General features: G+C 42.8%; 1 protein-coding gene across 3 annotated transcripts; it reads left to right on the forward strand.

Annotated features, from left to right (window-relative positions):
* Positions 1-602: 602 nt before the first annotated feature.
* csnk1g2b (casein kinase 1, gamma 2b) lies at positions 603-17,503 on the forward strand. Of its 3 annotated transcripts, XM_061297578.1 has the most exons (12): positions 603-768; positions 3,669-4,431; positions 10,854-10,923; positions 12,312-12,460; positions 12,896-13,130; positions 13,239-13,324; positions 13,968-14,052; positions 14,114-14,262; positions 14,434-14,517; positions 15,563-15,664; positions 16,318-16,424; positions 16,512-17,503. In XM_061297578.1, the coding sequence occupies exons 2-12, from the start codon at positions 4,204-4,206 to the stop codon at positions 16,564-16,566; spliced, it is 1,350 nt and encodes a 449-aa protein (XP_061153562.1). In that variant the 5' UTR covers positions 603-768; positions 3,669-4,203; the 3' UTR covers positions 16,567-17,503. The 3 variants fall into 3 exon arrangements, with proteins under 3 accessions (XP_061153562.1, XP_061153560.1, XP_061153561.1); XM_061297576.1 differs by lacking the exon at positions 15,563-15,664 and having other exon boundaries at positions 604-768; XM_061297577.1 differs by lacking the exon at positions 15,563-15,664 and having other exon boundaries at positions 604-768; positions 14,117-14,262.
* The last annotated feature ends 542 nt before the right edge of the window (positions 17,504-18,045 follow it).

The following is an 18,045-nucleotide window of genomic DNA, read 5'->3' on the forward strand; positions in this document are numbered from 1 at the left end:
GTCATGTGAAATAAAAGTATTTGTATGTAAAATGTCAGCGTGTATTGTTTTTTTCAACGAACTCTTGAACATTTATTTTTCCACATTCAAAGTCAACACTTTCCATATCTTCACTTATGTTAGTGAAAATGTGTTTTGTTTTTCTGGTTGTTTTGTTTTCCATGTCACACATGTACTATGAATAATTTGTTATGGTCATACCATCAAGCCTATTAGTGACTTTTGTGCAACATAATGGCAAATATACAGTATTAGTTTTAGGACATTTTCTTCACATCATCGAACATTGTACAGTGGATAGAAAAAGTCTACACACCCTTTTTTATTTGCCAGTTTTTGTGATCTAATTCTGTCATATCAAAACATTGTGACCTGTACAACTCAAATTGAAAATAAATGATTAGATAAAAATAATCACTTTAGGGCTAGTTTTCTTCGGATGGAACTTCAGATAGAGTTCGCAGAGTATTTTTATTTGTAATTCAACGAGTTAAAGTATTGTACTTTGACGCCAATCGAAGAGGAAAAAGTGCGGAAGTTGCGCTCTTCCTATTCCGTATTCTCGAAAAGGTTGCGGTCCTTTTTTTTTATTTTTACGTAGTAGTGGCGTGAGGCAGTGTGACGCTGTGTCAGGCAGGCTATCGGCAGTCGAGGGAGGCTTAAAGAGACATCATAGCAACTGGAGGACAAGAGGGGCGAAAAAAAGAAACGATTCATACGAACGAAGAGCCATGACTTCGACTGGCCGTCGATAGCTTAAGTCTAAAGGTAATTCCACACGTTTTGCCGTGGGCGTAAAAGCCCCGTCCCAATTGTTGTTCCTCGAAGAAGAAAGCGCCTCGCTCGCTCGCTCGCTGTACATGAACGTTCTCGCTGTGTGTGCTTCGTGTGCTAGTTTGGCTAACGTTAGCATGGGAGCTAAAGAGGGACTGACTGCTGCTGTACACTCGCTTGTTAGGATTAAGGAGTTGCCCGGCAGTGGTCGGCGCAATGCCAATGACTGCAATATGGATATGTGTCCGATGAAATGGCGATTGCTCTGACTTGCAGTATACGGCAGTCGATACAATCTAAAACAACATCAGAAGTGACTGTGTTATTCATTTGTTATTAGTCGTATACGAAGCCGATTATCGTATCTTCGGAGCTGTCAGTCAATGAATAATTTGTGCATTGTCCTCTTCTTACTTTTTACGCTCTGGTTCACATAGCATTCTTTTTTTTTTTTATCTTTCTTAACTATATATACAAGTTGCTATTTTAGCGCCAGCTAACGTTAGCTGTTTTTTTTTTATTAGGCGTAGGGCCAAGAGGAGCGGTGTTTTTTTTTAGATGTGCTAACTAGGTTAGCATTTATCAAATGCGTAATATAGTAACAACCAGTTTACATCAGGTTTCAATTGAATAGTGGTTCTACGCGCTAGTTGTATTGGTAAAAATATAAGACAACGTATTAATATACATCCAGTTTTTGAACGAATGAACGCTATTATGCTAAGTGGCTAAATAACGCCAGGATGTCTTGAGAGTATCTGGCCTTGTCTTCCCCAACTAGCATGTGTTAGACCACGGTTATTTTGGAAGAAATGTATGCCTTCTTCTTATATTCTACGTCGACATTAACTCCGCCAAAAACAATAGATTGTGGGATCCATTTGATGAAATAGTCATCCGAGGGACTACATAAAAGTAACGTTGAATGACAGCTACTCGTAGCTAGTTAGCAAGCATTAACCAACTAGCAAAATGCACACATTTTACATCGCCATCAGAAGGAAATCTACCGATCGATGTGTGATTCGTATTTTTATCGGCTTTCGCTTTGTTTATCGGATCAAATTCACATCGAATGATTCTTTTTTTCGTGTCGATGCAACTTAGCTGCATTGAGGGAAGTGACGGTAAAGCCACTAGCCATGATTTACACCTGGTTGATTGGTGCCACCTCAAAACTTAGGCCGTATTACTAAGGTAAGAAATGAATAGGTTGTGATAACAAACAGTCGATTGAAAAGAATCCACATATTCTGAAAAACCGTGATTAAGATTATCCAAAGAGGTATGAGTGGATATCTGTGCGTTTTACCTCAAAAACATCTCAAATGTCAACCTTGTCATACAAGCAATTCAGATTTGACAATTGTGATGATTTGGCGTGGATGCTCTAATGGCACCCTGTTTGTTGTACTTTTTCCTCTGGTGACCAGGTGTCTACTCTCTTTTCATTTCCTACAGAATGAATCACCAAAGCTCATACGGCAGACATTATTGCTGATCGGCAAGCCACTTGTTTTCATAGACTATTGTTGAAAGCATTTCCTGCTCTACTTTGTAACAAGGCGTCCCAAAAACAAAGTGTAAGCCTGGTTGAAATTCAACCTGTTTACAACAGAAATCATTTTTAAATTTGGGTGATGGGGTGTGAAGAAATCAATATTTTGTGAGGGGAAGAACCGGCCGTTTGGAGCAATGTTTTTGCACCCCTAGAAAATCGGCTCAATGTGAAGAAAGTATAACGTGATTGTTTTTCAACATGTCTGATTCTTTTACATGTCTGCTAGTCAGGGAAGCCCTTCTCAGATTTGCTGACAAGCTTCAGATAAAAATATCCACCAATCTGCTCATACAGGCCAGAATTCCAAAGAGTTCTCCAAGTCCACATGTCAAAATTACTGAGACGTTTCAAACTGCGCCACTTGTGTGAAGGGCAGCAGAATAGGTCTTGTGGAATCAATTGATGTTTCCTGAATTTATTTGCTATGTGGGCTTTTAAAGGTCTTTGAATTTGTGCTCATTTTTCTTTTTGACTTTTGGTCAATTTAGCAAACTTGAGTCAATTTGTTCCAGGAACATGACTAAAGGACCTAACAATTTGGTGTGGACAATCTCAACATGTCAATTTGCGCTCATTTCTACACGTTTCTCTTTTAATTTGTGTTCTTGGCCATCTAAGAATGGACACCGTATCCAATATATATATTTCCTATTGATCAATGTAAGTGCCTTTCCATTGATAAGCGTTGACCATTACTTGCTCCCAGCCTCTTAACTCGTGCATACATAGTGTTCAGTCGAGCAGATTTGAATGGAGGATTTAGGTTACACTGTCAATTAAAATTGAAATGATTCTGGTTATTGACAGCTGTGCCAGGAATTGACTGGATTTTACACCACAAGCATGGTGCTTACCTGAAGAAATAGATATGCTCAATTTTGACCAATTGAATTCATTTATCATCATTGTGCTCATATGAATTATTTTGGTCAAGTATTAACCTTGTGCCATCTACAGCGAGGTCCTGTAAAACAAGCAGTCCATGTCCATTCTCCAAATGCGTTTGAAACATTTGAAGAATAAATCACTGGTTTGTATTATTGGCTCTTGGACGGATTCACGTTTTAAAAGCTCAAGTAACAATTGGGTTTGGACTAAAGTTTGTTTAGGATGCCATTGTAATAAATGAGATGAAAATGTTGGCAGTACAAAATGAATCTTGGCCATAATTAAACATGCCAGCTCGTGATTAACGAAGTCGACAGTATTTTATTGACAGCCAGTGACTATCAAATCTGCCTGGCAGCCAGTTTGGATTTAATCCTGAATTAGAACTGTGGAACGATGACGTCCTAAATTCCGAACTCATTGTTTTCTTTTGATTCTTTTGCAGGGCACCAAGGTGACATAAAAGCAGTCGGTTACCTCTCCATCCCGTCCCGTGGCCGTTTGTTCTCGGGGTCGCTCTGTGCCGTGACCCAACAACATGGATAGCATCTGCTGTAACACTGAGGGCTGACCACAAGGAATGAGGAACCCCAAGGGATGTTCCCAAGCGGCCTCGTGGATGCACTAGCTGGCTTTTGGAGTGCTTTTTTTATGATTTTGTACTGTATGTGTCTGTCTGTGGACACGTTTTAGCGGCCGGCGCCTGCCTCTTCTCCTGTCGGGACCGTATTTGTGTTCGACTGGAGCCGGAGTGACTCGAGGAGACCAAACGGGAGCCCGCAACGTTAGCTATAGATTGGTTTATTTGTCGCCGCAGTTGTAACAGCGACACCTTTCCTCTGTCCTGTGAGAGTTGCCCTCTCTACCTCCCTCCCTCCCTCCCCCCTCTTCCTAAAGCTTCCTCTGCCATTGTTAACTGGATCTCCTATGGTTTGCATGGCTGGAGAATAATCGTGGAGAGGCCAGGGTATCACAAGCTTATGGATTTTGACAAGAGAGGGGGCAAGGGAGAGACAGAGGAAGGGAAAAAAATGTCTAAGACGGCAGGAAGTAGGACTGGACATGGGGGCCGAAGTTCTGGGACCAATTCTGGAGTTCTTATGGTTGGCCCGAACTTCCGTGTTGGTAAAAAGATTGGCTGCGGGAACTTTGGAGAGCTGCGCCTGGGGAAAAATCTCTATACCAACGAATATGTGGCCATCAAATTGGTAAGCGCACACTCTCATTTAACATGTGGCGGGTTGTCCTCTGTTAATATTTAGCAAACCTTATCGACAATGTTCGTTTTGTGATGAAACTACCAGACCTCGTCAGGAAGCAGAGTCAAGTCAACCGTCACGCTGCAAACAACTTCTTTAAAAAAAAAATTAAAAAAAAATTACCAAGGCGTTGATGGCCATGTATTTGAGAATATTTTATCCTTGCATTATTATTGCTACTCCTAGCTTGACTGCACACCAAATAATCAGGCATTCCAAGCAGATAAAAATCCTCAAGGTTTATTTTTAAAAAAAATATATATATATATTATATTATTTTTTTGTGGACATGTTTCATTTTTATATGCATGATAAAAGTTCTATAGAATCTTCACAAACAGGTATAGTACTATGCAGAAGTTATCTGTAGTTATTTGAACTACTTTATAATCAGGTCTGAGCAGTCGCCAATACCAAAATGAAAGTTTATTTTTGTTCATAAATCTCAGTCAATTCAACTTCTGCGATGTTGCTAGAAAATCCCATAATTGATGAGATATCTTTAGAGCTTCCCCGCGGGATACCAATTGGAGAACCACGCAGGTACCACGTTGGCAACCGCTTTATCGTATCGATAATTGGCTCCCATTAGCGAGCTGATATTTTCAATGATTATACCTTAATGAAGGCAACGGCAGAGTTTAACCAAAGTTAAGTAGTCATTACAGAAGATGTTGGAGTCTCGGCGTCATTTCCACCACAGTTCCAGCGGTCTGTATATGATTATTCTTACATTTGTATATCCCAGGGAGGTCATTATCTCCGAATGGGCATCCATTGAAGGCTTTGTCAACCACATAGAAGGCCGAGGTTAGAAAACGTCTGTAATTGCAGTTCTGTGAAATCTTACGTTGTGCTCACTGCCTCTACCCTTGCCTGTGAACCTTCCCATCTGTTGGGGTATTTTTATCCCAATGGTATCCAGCTATATCTGGCTATGGTATTAAGGCAATACTTTTGCTCCATGATTCTTGCGCCCGCTCTAACTTCTGTTCGTAAACATTAAGGGGAAGTGGACAGTGAAACGCACACGTACGTTTTCAGCATTCAACTCGGTGGGAAAAAAAAAGAATTGAGATGAGTTGGTGCTGGGCTTCACATAAATGGGCCCCCCCGCTCCTGAACAGTTGTCTTCACACATGTTGATGTCCATCCATGCTGCTGTAGGGGCTTTAAATGTATTGCCCAACCGTTGGGGCTTGGCAAATATCTTTTCAGATAATCAACAGTTTCTTTACAGTACACATCGAGTTGCTCCCTCTCAATGGCCGTGAATGAATTTAGAAACCGGCGCGTTTGTTGAGCTTTGCAATTAAATAAACGGTTTCTCGAGGCAGGGAAAATTCCTCCATCATTTTTCAAAATGAATTACTCGAGGACTGGTTTCAGCCTTAGTGTGCAGTGTTCTCTTGAGGTTTGCGCCAACGACTTGTCAGAATTCCATCCATCAATCGCAGACCAAGACATGCAGGCGTGATACGGGTGATGTGCCATCTAAATTAGATGCCACACGTGTTGTTTAACTGGAAACGAGGAGCTTGTAAATTCTATGAAAGAAGTTGACCATTACTTTTGACAGGTGACAGTCAACTGTCTTTGCCTTTTACACATAACTCAGCCAAGGTAGGATATTTCCGCAAACGTGGACTCTTATTCCACACAGTGACATGTCGTCCGACAATCTGATCAAAACAGGAAAAAGAGGAACCAGCCCGCCCGTCTTAACCGGACAGTGTAAAAAGGCCTAGTGTTGAGCCGAGGACTGGCTTCCATTGTAACACACAGTTGCGTTGCCAGTGTAAACCTTGACCGGGCTTCCATTTCCGCCATTAACTGCGTAGGCAGGAGAACGATAGCCATATCAACGCAACAAGGTCTGCTAACATACAGTACTGAGTACTTCTGCTACAGAAACAGTTCTTATTCTATAGCCCTTGTGATATAGCCCAACTATTTTGGAAAGTTATGTACTTCTTCTACACTGTACGTACCTGAGACCAAGAAGAATGACCTCTTTTAGCACATTATAGTGCGAAATGGAGCAAGTTCTTCTGAGCCCGTGTTCATGTTGAAATGAAAAGCAAGAGACAAGTGGAAACGGCTGTGTTCTGAAAGGTTGTCTTTGTTAGCAGGCCCGGTCGACACACATAGAGAGGGTCAGTTTGTGCTTTGGCTGCTTGCTTTCTTACACTGACTGAGTGCCTGTGAGATGGTGACAGGACTGTGTCGCCATTTACGGACAAACATTGCAGGCCGGCTGTGCTCACAGGGAGATCCCAGTGTCTTAAAGAAAATGCCAATCTCTAATGTCCACTGCTATAATTGCCATTTTATTTGAATGTTTAAAGAGGAAGTCGACCCCCAAAATGTTTGTTTTTTTTTTTACAAAAAATACATTGTATGTGCATTTTGATTCATATTGCATTTGTGGAATGAGCGAGTTAAGCCGCAAAATTCACCCGTTTGTCTCCTTCATTTTGCCACTCGCTGTCAACTTAAAATGACATCACAGGGTCACAACCCTGGTGAGCCGTGATTGGTCGTCTGCGACCTGGCAACTGTGATGTCATTTTCAGTCGACAGCAAGTGTTAAAATGGCCGCCTTCTGAGATGGATGGATGGATTAAAAACAGATGGATTTTGTCAGTTGAATTAATATTCCTTCCACAAACAGAGCATTCCAAAGTTTCCCTTTTATATGTGATGTTTTCACCAAATGCGGCATATGTCACACTAGCTCAAAGGCTGTAAAGCAGTGACTCTTGTTAATTATTTCCTGATTCTGAGGTAGATTGAGGCGTTTTATCCAACTCTTCTGTCTCCCTCCCACTGCAGCATGATAAACAGCTCTCGTTTCAGTCGAGCTCAGCAGCTTACATCAGCCTGCCACGAGGCAGTTGTCGCACAACAGTATCGGCATAAAAGCTCTATCAGCATGTTTCAAGTGACATTTTGACAATTTAAGGTCTTCCCTACTTTGCGTTACCTCTTGAGAGCACGCCGGCAAGGTTGCATGAATAAATACTGTCATGTCAAAGGCCACCACTAGCTAATATGTGAATGAATCAGTAGCTAGCGTTATCACATAGAGATGTTGCTTTGATTGTGATTTACATCTGGATAGAAATCGTAGTGACGCTCCCAACTTTAGCGGATCGTTCTCTTGTCAGGAAAAACGCGCCCGATCCAAATGCACACATGCCTGACTTGGACGTCTTCATTTGTCTGATCCTTTCAGTCACCCGATCATTCAAGCTTGCGATTGAAGCTTCACTTTGTTGACATTTGAGATCGTTCTCTACAGTTGAGTCACATTGCAAAATGCATATTGTGAAATGCTTTATTGGGAGTCACGGAAAGGTCGCTCTATTCCGGGGCTTACGCATAACGTTGGCTCCGTTGCGTACGTGTCGCACTTTGGCATACGTTGACACTCTTTGAAAGTCACACTGGCTTCTTTTGATGATCAATTGCTAAGATCTAATGCGGCAGTATTAACTAGACCTGGGGTAGATAGTCTTGGCGTGAGATGGGACGCTGGCCATGTGTCCTCTGAGTGGCCCTTTGATTTGAAAAGAAAAAAAAGTTTGTCTGAATTTTTGGTGGTTTTCAATCAACAAAATAAAACCCAATCCATCGAGTTCGAAAGGTCAGCTCAGGTCTTTCTCTGCTATCTGATCCCAGATTTAGCCCGGCTGACATGCTATGAAGAGTTGGGTAATCCCCTGAAGATGAAGTTGATTTTTCTGTCCACGCAAAGTTTATGTGAAACTACCGTGGTGACTAGCCTGAAAGCGCTGCGTAATCTCTGATGACATAATCATGTATTTGTACGAGCTCCAAGAGTTGACTTGAAATGGTGTTATCAAACACATCATCCCAGAGCTGTCATCCGTTTTCATCCTTATATTTGTTACCATGACTATCAACAACATTTAATGCCATTTTTAAGATCGTCTTCAATCATTTTATATTCTGCCTTTTCTGGTCTTTTATATTCAGCCGTAGGAAAAGAAGGTTCTCCCAGCGGACTCACAAAAACCGCTGATCTCATCTCTAAAATGGGCATCGATGTCATCTGTCGGTGGTTGTATTTCAGAGTTTGGAATTTACAGTGGAGCAGGATCAGACGCTCCCCCACCCATGCCAATTGAAAAACACAGCGGAATGAACGGCAGAGATGAAATATGAACAGCAGCCACCGTTGTTGCTATTTTCTGTAGTTCTGTTGCTACACTTTTTGATCGGACTTGGCTCCTAATCAAAGTCACTTGCAGGAGGGAGGAGTGGCACGCACAATTTAGACATCTGTGTTTAGCTACTTCCTTGAATGCTCCTATGATCCACAACCCATCAGGTGTATCAATGCCAAACGATGTTGGTGCTTCACTGGTAGTCACCACACGGCCAAATGTATTTTAAAGGGACGGTGAGGAACAGCTGAGGTGGAGAGGTTCCTGCGGCAGTAGCAGCAGGTCAGACAGGGAAGGGCCCTTCTGGCCTGTTGGTCAGCTGCCCTCGACACAATGTATAGGCTTTGTTCAAGGAGGGATTCCATCAAATCGCTCATTTAGAAAGCAACTAAATGATGACATCAATGTACTGTACATTTTGGATGTCATAGCAGTCCCTAGACTGTGATTAGAAAGAAAAAAAAGGGTCCAGTTGGGCTCTGTGAAAGATTAGGATGACATCATGAACAGAGCAATGTGACATCATTACCACATAATTTCAGTGTTTGGACTGAATCAAGTCCTAAATCACAGATCCCTAGTGAGCAACACATTTTTGAGGTCATAGTGTTGTGGCATCCAGTCACATTGATCTTGTCTTATTCTGTTCATTATTCCTGGGGGGGGGGGGGGGGGGGGGGGCATATGCTATGATGTAGGGCTGCGTAATTATGGAGAAATAAATTTGATTGATATTAAAGTCATGATTAATACAAATTATTATTCATTGATGTCTAAACTTAGGATTTGTTCAACGATCAGCTATTTGCGGCCCATATTGACGCGGCCGGCTTACTCATATAAAATATATGCACATAATTGAAGCACATTGAAATGCATTGGGAGGTATATTTTTTTAATATGTAAATGATGGGTTTTTACTTTTTTTTTTTTTTTTTTTTTGCCTGAAGGAATTGATTTTATATAAAACCAATATTGCATACCTCTACATTTAAGTTGATACCTTGTCACAAAAGTTTTTGAGAAGCTAACCAAGTTCCAGTTGGCTTCAAATCACTTGACTAAAATCAAACTGTTTCCGAGCATGGCCCGCATTTCATTTCCTCTCATCCTGTGAGCAGATCACACAAATGATATTTACAAGGAAAAAAAAAAAAAAATCCTTGTCAAATGCGACGTTGTTACATCAGACATTGGCAGTTTAGCTGTGGTCATTTACACAGCCATAGCTTAGTCCATCTGCTGGAAATAGAGATGACTCTTAAGTAGGCTCCATAAAGCTGCCATAAGCCTCTGTTTCCCATTGTAAGCCGTTTTAAATGCTTCTACAGTGTAGCGCCATCTGCTTTCACCCATCATTTATATATTTGTTGTTCATGTTCATGGCTGCTGGTGCCCATGGAGGTGATGGTGGGGCGGGCGGATGGTGCGGGGTGTGTGTGAGTGTGTGTGTTTTCACACTAGCCAAGCAGTGCCTTGTGTTGCCTCTCAGGCTGCTCACATGTCTTCATCCCACAGGCTTGCACTCTTCTCTATTACCCGCCCTGTCTGTTGTCCCTTTTGGGACTCTTATGTGTGGCCTCTGGACATTTCTCTTGTTACCATGATGTGGGAGCAATTGTGTCTTTGAGATCAAGCACTCGTTTCAATTCTGTTTTTTTCATATTTCACATTGAAATGCGTATTTGTGTGACGGAATATAAATCGGGCATGCATTTTGTATTGGCGGGAAGAAACACTGCCTTGAGCAGAACTCACTTGGTATGCCGATGAGTGTTTACAAGGCAGTCAAAGAGATTTTAGTCCTAATTTGATTAGAGCATCAATGACTGCTTAAAAACTTTCAGTTTTCCTTCATCTTCTTTGAAATCAGAAATGCACCTTTGGCCTTGTCATCTCGCCTGGTGCGGTTAATCGGATTACATTTTGTAAATCTGGTTTTTGGACGAAGCCTTGACAAAAGGCCGCACTTGAGCCTCTCGCAATGAACAATGACAACTTTAAACTCGAGTTAGTTTTAGCGATTAGAACTTGTAAAACGCTTTCGGTTAAGTTGCGCTTGTCAATCACGCGGCTTGCACGGTGGTGCCGATTTCACAATTGCTTGAATTCGAGATGATAACCTATGCCATGTTTTACTCACAGTATTTCTCCCCCCCCCCCCCCCCCTTCTTACAGGAGCCTATAAAATCCAGGGCGCCACAGCTCCATTTGGAATATAGATTTTACAAACAGTTGGGAAATTCAGGTAAGATAAACAAATAGTGCTTGTCTACTCTACTCAGTGGATGTTTTTGTTTTGTTTTCACAAGCCGGCCACAACACAGCGTCTGCCCGTGGCTTTTTGGGGCTGGTATTTATTGCCGTGTCAATTCCTTGATCCTGACGCTGGAGCTCAAGCCCTGAAAGGGTTTGGTGCACAAGGGCAGTCCTTGACTATTTATAGATGGCCCTCCCTCGACGAGCCATTATGGTTTGTTTACTGGGATAATTTCCTCAGTCGGGATGTTCCTGATTGCGTCGCCGCCATAGATGGCAAAGGAAACTCTCAATTATGCCATGCTAATAATTCCCATCCCTTTCCTTGGCTCTATTGATTGACTAATATTCTCATTGATTATGTTAAGCTGACACGACCGTATCGCACAGACACATTTTTGTCCCGCGTCAATTGTGCAAGAAATTGACAATATGCCATATATATGAAGATAAAACCGAACGGTTGCCTTTAAGCTTCTCCCCCAATTAGCAGTATCAGGTTAAAAGCGTCAAGTAGCGTTCTTGTGTAACTTTCATTTGGCCAGTCTTGAGACAAGCCATTGATCTTATTTCAGCCGAGGGAGGACATCTCCCGAGCATTTGGCCTAATGGAAGTCACTTCTCTTTATCCTCCGTACTCTAAATGTTTAATATGCATTCCCTCCCTGCAACGCTTGGCTCTGGCCATCTCATCTCATCTTTTCCCAATCCCTCTCTGCCCTCCAACTCTGACAGCAACATTGTTTTCAGTTGCCATGATGCAACTTATAAGACCCGCAATATATGCACAATAGGTTGAATTGTCTCCAATGATGGCAGTAGGGGCAAAGCACCACTGACCATTGCTTTGGCACCAAACAACTCAAATTTGTATCATCGCAATCGTTTGGGGAGTGAGCTTTTTTCTTTTTTTTACGTTTAAAATACAAAATGCATGGAAAAAACGTACTGTTGTTATTTTGACCCTTCATGAAATCTTGATAAGGCAGTGGGACTTTTTACTTTTATGATGCATGCATTTTGAAACGACTGCTTGTGTACATCGTACTTGTTTTCTTTCCACTTCCAACTTTTGTCAGTGTTTACGTACTGCACTGAAAATTCAGCCGAACCTCAGTGTTCGTTGGAAATGATAGTTAGTTGTATTTCACAACACATCCGTGGTGGTGAATCGTTGACGCAATAGCTCATGGTTTCTGGCTTTTGATGCCACGGTGACCCACATTACTGTGGCCTTTGTTTTGACTCCATGTCTGCTTTCCTTTGCATATTTACCAAATTGAAATTCACGGGGTGAATTGTTTTACGTTTTGTTTTAACATGACACCGCTTTTGGAAAAAGTTATTCATTGAAATGATTTGGGCCTCTTCCCACAGAGGGAATTCCACAGGTGTACTACTTTGGTCCTTGCGGGAAATACAACGCCATGGTGTTGGAGCTGCTCGGGCCCAGTCTCGAGGACCTGTTCGATCTTTGCGACCGCACTTTCTCCCTCAAGACCGTCCTGATGATAGCCATACAGCTGGTAAGGTTGACATTGACGTAACATGAACGTATTGGAGCACGCGTCGGTTAATTGTATTCATTTATTGGCTTCTTCAGTTTTATCCCAGTAGACTTTCGTATGATTGACGTGTACCCAATTTTGCTGTCACATCTTTATTTAATGGTGTGCCGTGAGATTTCTCCAGCTTCAAATATGTGTCTTGGCTCCATAAAGGTTGAGAATCACTGGACTAATGTATGCTGTCACTTATATTTGACTGTTCAGGCATACACACATCCTCTTCATGAAAGACAATGAGACAAATAAGAAAGGGGAAGTTACTGTCAACTAAAAACTGACAACAAAGTATAAGTAAAAAAAAATAATAATAAATAAATGACATCACTGTGCCGAAGACTGAATTTCGAAAAGACATTCATCGCACCTCTATAACCACTTGCGCATCTCATCTAGATAACGCGGATGGAGTATGTCCACACAAAAAGTCTGATCTACCGAGATGTGAAGCCAGAAAACTTCTTAGTCGGGCGACCGGGAAGCAAAAGACAGCACACCATTCACATCATCGATTTTGGTCTGGCCAAAGAGTACATAGACCCCGAGACCAAAAAACACATCCCGTACCGGGAGCACAAGAGTCTGACTGGAACGGCGCGCTATATGAGCATCAACACACATCTGGGGAAAGGTGAGTGGAAAAAAAGAACATCTTGATTCTCCTCTTGTTCATGAAACCATCAGCGATGAAACTACCGTGGCTGACTGAAAACATCTTGCACCTTCTTGTCATTTCCAGAGCAAAGTAGGCGGGATGATTTGGAGGCCTTGGGTCACATGTTTATGTACTTCCTTCGAGGCAGCCTCCCTTGGCAAGGCTTAAAGGTATAGTATTGCATTACAGCGAGTGTTGTCAAGCTGTCTTTCGCTTCCATTTGACCATTTCCTGCTCCTCTCGGAGAAGACTTGAATTTTCAATCTCTAGCCAACCTTGGGAAAACAATCCCATCCTCTCTCGCAGGAGACATTTCAAGGTCCATCCTGTTGTTGTATTTTTAGCGTCTGAAACCTAAGCCAGGACATCAAAGTCTCAATTTCAGCCTCAAGTCTCACTTGCATGGATTTCTTTTTTTTTTTTTTTGCGCCTTGAATTGCGAAAATTACTTTGGAGGAAATGGATGTGTGTTGTCGGCCAGTTCCTTTTTGAGCAGATGACAAAAATAATCTACTCGGATACTGTTGTCGTCCAATGATGGATTTGTCACTAGGTACGATCCAGGCTGCCTCTCTTGCAAATAATACGAGCAGAGTGAGACATCTGAGCATTTGTTATGTGGGAGGAAGCCTGTTGTTGATGAATATGAGGGATGGACCACTGTGGGGGAGGTTGCATGGCTCAGCCCGGGCCAACTTTTCATCGATATGGAACATGGCAGAAAGCATCCAATGCGGTCACCAGGCTATCATGACCACCTCTGTTAGTGACCACCTCCACAAACTGGATGCATCTTTTCTCTTTCCTTTTTAGGCGGAAACTTTGAAGGAGAGGTATCAAAAAATCGGGGACACCAAACGAGCAACCCCGATAGAAGTACTTTGTGAAACCTTCCCAGGTGGGTGCAACTAGAGTAGAGCGTTCCTTTCTTTTGGATCCTAACGCATCTTTTGATACAGAAGAGATGGCCACCTACCTGCGATATGTGAGGAGGCTGGACTTCTTTGAGAAGCCCGACTACGACTACTTGCGGAAGCTCTTCACCGATCTGTTTGACAGAAACGGCTACGTCTTTGACTATGAATATGACTGGGTTGGCAAATCCCTGGTGAGTGCCCTCTAGTGTACACATTGTGCATTACACCGGGCTGCATTTTGCTAGAATAGTCCAACTCTCTACAGTTCATTCAGAAATGATACGTTATATATTTGTCTGACTTGCGCCACCTCTCAAGCTCGGTCAGGTTGTATTTTTTAATTCTTTTTGCGTTTGTCGCAGCCCACACCGATCGGCCCTATCCCTAGCGATGCTCCCCTGCAGCCCAGCAGCAGGGACAAAGCACAACAGCAGACCAAAAACCAGGTGAGGTCACGAGGAACGTTGCATAAACCAGACACGCGCACACGCAGGCTTGCCAATCCGCCAGCCGACTGACCAAGCAACCAACCCAGTCATTCAAGTTCCTCTGCCTGATTGTTCTTGCTGTATCCAACTGTAAGCAACTTCCTTGAGAAAATGGCTGCCATTCATTTCCACCTGTGCACCACACACGAATGCATAAGTGACTCATTTGTCTCCCGCCAGACGATATACATTTCCAGTCATGAGTTGAATTTTGCTGCATTCGCTGTCAAGCAAATCCCTCTTTATTTTGGATCCCCTGCCCACTCTAAGCTTTGGTCATTGCATGCATGAGTTGAAAATGCAGACTGCATTGTTCATACCAGTGATGACAATAGCAACTCTTTCCGTTCATTTTACCAGCCTCATCCGAGCCTTGCCTTTTATTTTTAGCCTGGGTAAAAGATGAATCATTTGGAACGGACACATTTCTGATCGACGCAAAAATATGTAATTATCCGTCATGAGAGCCTTTCATTGTTTCCACATGGGGCAGAAAGGGCGTGACACTTGAGATCTTTTCATTTTGACCTCACGCCCCTTCTCGCTGTAAACGGCAACATCCATGCTAGGCGATGGGGAAGTACGAAAACATTTGGATTCTCTGCAAATTGACAGCACAATCTCATCGTACATAGGTTTGATCAAGGCTGTTTTTTTTTTTTTCTTTGACTCCCGCATGACTTTGTAAGTGTGTCGATCTGTGCTTCATATGAATTTTGCTTCCCTCTTCTCCTCTATTTAACATAGTAAGTCTTAACAAGCCTGCTTCTGCTTGGGAGATGTCTTCTGTAATTGTTTTGTTTCTTTTTGTTTTTCTTTCTTTCTTTTGTTTTGACTCACCTACCCCACCTCTTCCTTGTCCCCCCCCCCCTCTCTCCCTCACAACTCACCCCCAAATCTCACACAATGGGATCCCCTCACCTCCTTGCCCTCCCCTTTCACCACCACCACCACTACCACCACCACCACCTGCGTCTTCAACCTTTTTTGCTATTGCATCAAGTCGCCTGAGCCAAAAGGAAGTGAGTCTCAGCCCACCCCTGTGACCAATAAGGAGACTTTGGGGTCACACCTCACAGCTGAGCGGCTGGGGGGCTCTGTCCAGGTACTGCTGCTGCTTGGATGGCAAGTGCATGAAGCTGTATGGTTATGCGTGTGCTCTCTCTCTCTCTCTCTCTCTTTCTTTCTCTCTCTCTCATCCCTCACACACTTCACGCTACCTGTACCTGTGCCTGTGCTTTGGCCAACCCTCTGCCGTGTGCGTACATTCAACTGTGTGATCCCCCCGTGTGTTTGTTGTTTTGCTCTCCCAGCAGCAATTGCTTCATCTGCTAATTGCCTGTGACGTGAGAGGGAGGGGGGGGGGGTGGCTGACTGTACAGCGATGACATCTAGCAGCAACTTTCATGACATGATGATTCCGTTAGCTAAATGCCGGTGCTTCACAATGAATCGATTTATTTTCCACCCGTAACAATTCAAATTTCCATCGCCATTTGCTCCCAAGTAGGTATTTGGCAGCGCTCCTGAAATCGGAAGCCTTCATTGTTCATGCTGCAACTCAATGGCGCCACCCAGTGTTGAGGCAGTAGTACTGCAGCATGTTATGAAGTTGCTTTAGTTGGAGCGCTCCCAAGTTACTGCGCAAAACGATCCGCTCAAAGATGGCTGGCAATCGCATATAGTACGAGTTGTGGTTCTTTGCATTGTCACCCGCCAACCCATTGGGTGTTCTGCTCTCTTTGTTTGGTCGTGCAGGTGATGAGCTCAACAAATGGCGAGCTGAACACGGATGATCCCACGGCCGGACACTCAAACGCTCCCATCACCGCTCCCACCGAGGTTGAAGTGGCCGACGAAACCAAGTACGAGGCCCAACGTATACTTGAGAGGAAATGTCTGTGTACTATTGTAAGAATGTTGTTTTGAACACCTTGTCTGTTTGTGCTCAGGTGCTGTTGTTTCTTCAAAAGGAGAAAGAGGAAAGCTCTCCAGAGGCACAAGTGAACCAAGCGATTGGAGAGAACTTGAAACCTTGTTGTCACTGTCGAGTTTTAAATGGAAGCAACTACACAGACCCTCGCCCCCCTCCGCCCCCCTCCCTGTCCTTTTCTCTACCCAGCTTCCCCTCACCTCTTTACCTTCCTCACTTGACTTCCCTTCACCCCCCCCACTTCCCTTCCGCCATCCCTGCTTCTATCTTTCTCGTTCTCAGCGCTCCCCGGCTGCCGATGTGTTAAAGGAACGTTGCGGTCAGACTGACTCCCAACAGACTCTGATTCCTTAATCGGCAAGAAAAAAAACTCGGAGGGATGGGGCAGAAGAGAGGCTTGAGAAAAAAACGTTTTAAAAAGCTGTAACAATGAAACTGTGGCGTGAATATGAAAAAAGATACTGTTTGAAACAGTTGTTGTATTCTAGATTCCATAAAGAAGGTTTGTTGTTCCAACAGTGAGCTGTTGATCAGGGGGAACCATCCGAATTCTGCTCCTCAACCAATTGTTTCTTGCTTTCCCTTTTCTTCCTTTTGGTGTGTGTTTTGGGATCAAAGGTGAAAATACGATCATATTAAATCCAAGCGACACGGCAAGCTTTTCATCTATAACAGAAATTGGAGCAGTTTTATGTTTTTTTTTTTTTTTCTTTTTTGTAATGGAATCCTCCGTTTTTGAAGACTTCTTTTTATGTTGTAGTGTTCTGGAGTTGCATTTTTCCCCTTCCTCTGGCTTTCTTTTCGTCTGTCAACGTGGACTTTGTAGCACAGTCACTGGCCTCAGGTACTGTGGAAGATCGAGAGAAACCGATATTAAGCTCTCTTACTATTATTGCACTTTTTGGGGAAAAAAAAAAAAACAGAAAACAATTACAGTGGAAAGTTTAGGTTTGGAATTAACAATTACGAAAAACAAAACTTAATAAAGACTGATCTAGGAAGAGTCCTTCACGACGCTTATATCTGAGTTATGGCAAAAGATGTTGATTTACATGGGGGAAAGATGTCTTTCGACTTTTATTTCTTACATCAGAATAATTGACCAGGAAATCATAGTTTGTGCCTTTCTAAGTAAAATGTTTAAAGCTCAACAAAGTGTCCCGCCATGACGTTTTATCGAATCTCTCCCAAATGTTTACAGGATTCCCGTGTCAAATGTGCGGCAAATGAACGTGCACGTCACTTTTAGGCTGCAAATGAAGAAAGTGTGATGACCAAATCATTTGGAGGCTTAGAATAACGCAATCCTGCTTTCAAAATGCACTTTCACTTTGTCTTAATTAACATTAATTAACATGCACGCATGGATGAGATGTGAAAAAAGTGGCCAGACCGGATGGTTGGACTTGTAAAATGTCATGTAACTCTGTGTGCACTTGTCACCTGATTGCAACCCATTTATCACCTTTTTAAAAAGACTTTGGACCTACAAAACAACCAGCATATTTCCACCGCATACTCGTCTCAACAGCAGAGAAGAAAACGGTACACTG

This window comes from Syngnathus typhle, linkage group LG14 (assembly GCF_033458585.1).
Source record: "Syngnathus typhle isolate RoL2023-S1 ecotype Sweden linkage group LG14, RoL_Styp_1.0, whole genome shotgun sequence".
In the NCBI taxonomy this organism is placed as follows: domain Eukaryota; kingdom Metazoa; phylum Chordata; class Actinopteri; order Syngnathiformes; family Syngnathidae; genus Syngnathus; species Syngnathus typhle.

What these genes read in the sequence shown, in the direction of transcription:
- csnk1g2b (XM_061297578.1), top strand. Translation starts at nt 4,204, where the DNA reads ATGGATTTTGACAAGAGAGGGGGCAAGGGAGAGACAGAGGAAGGGAAA. An exon ending in CAAACAGTTGGGAAATTCAG is followed by an intron (nt 10,924 to 12,311) that starts GTAAGATAAACA and finishes CTCTTCCCACAG; the next exon opens with AGGGAATTCCACAGGTGTAC. An exon ending in ACTGGGTTGGCAAATCCCTG is followed by an intron (nt 14,263 to 14,433) that starts GTGAGTGCCCTC and finishes CGTTTGTCGCAG; the next exon opens with CCCACACCGATCGGCCCTAT.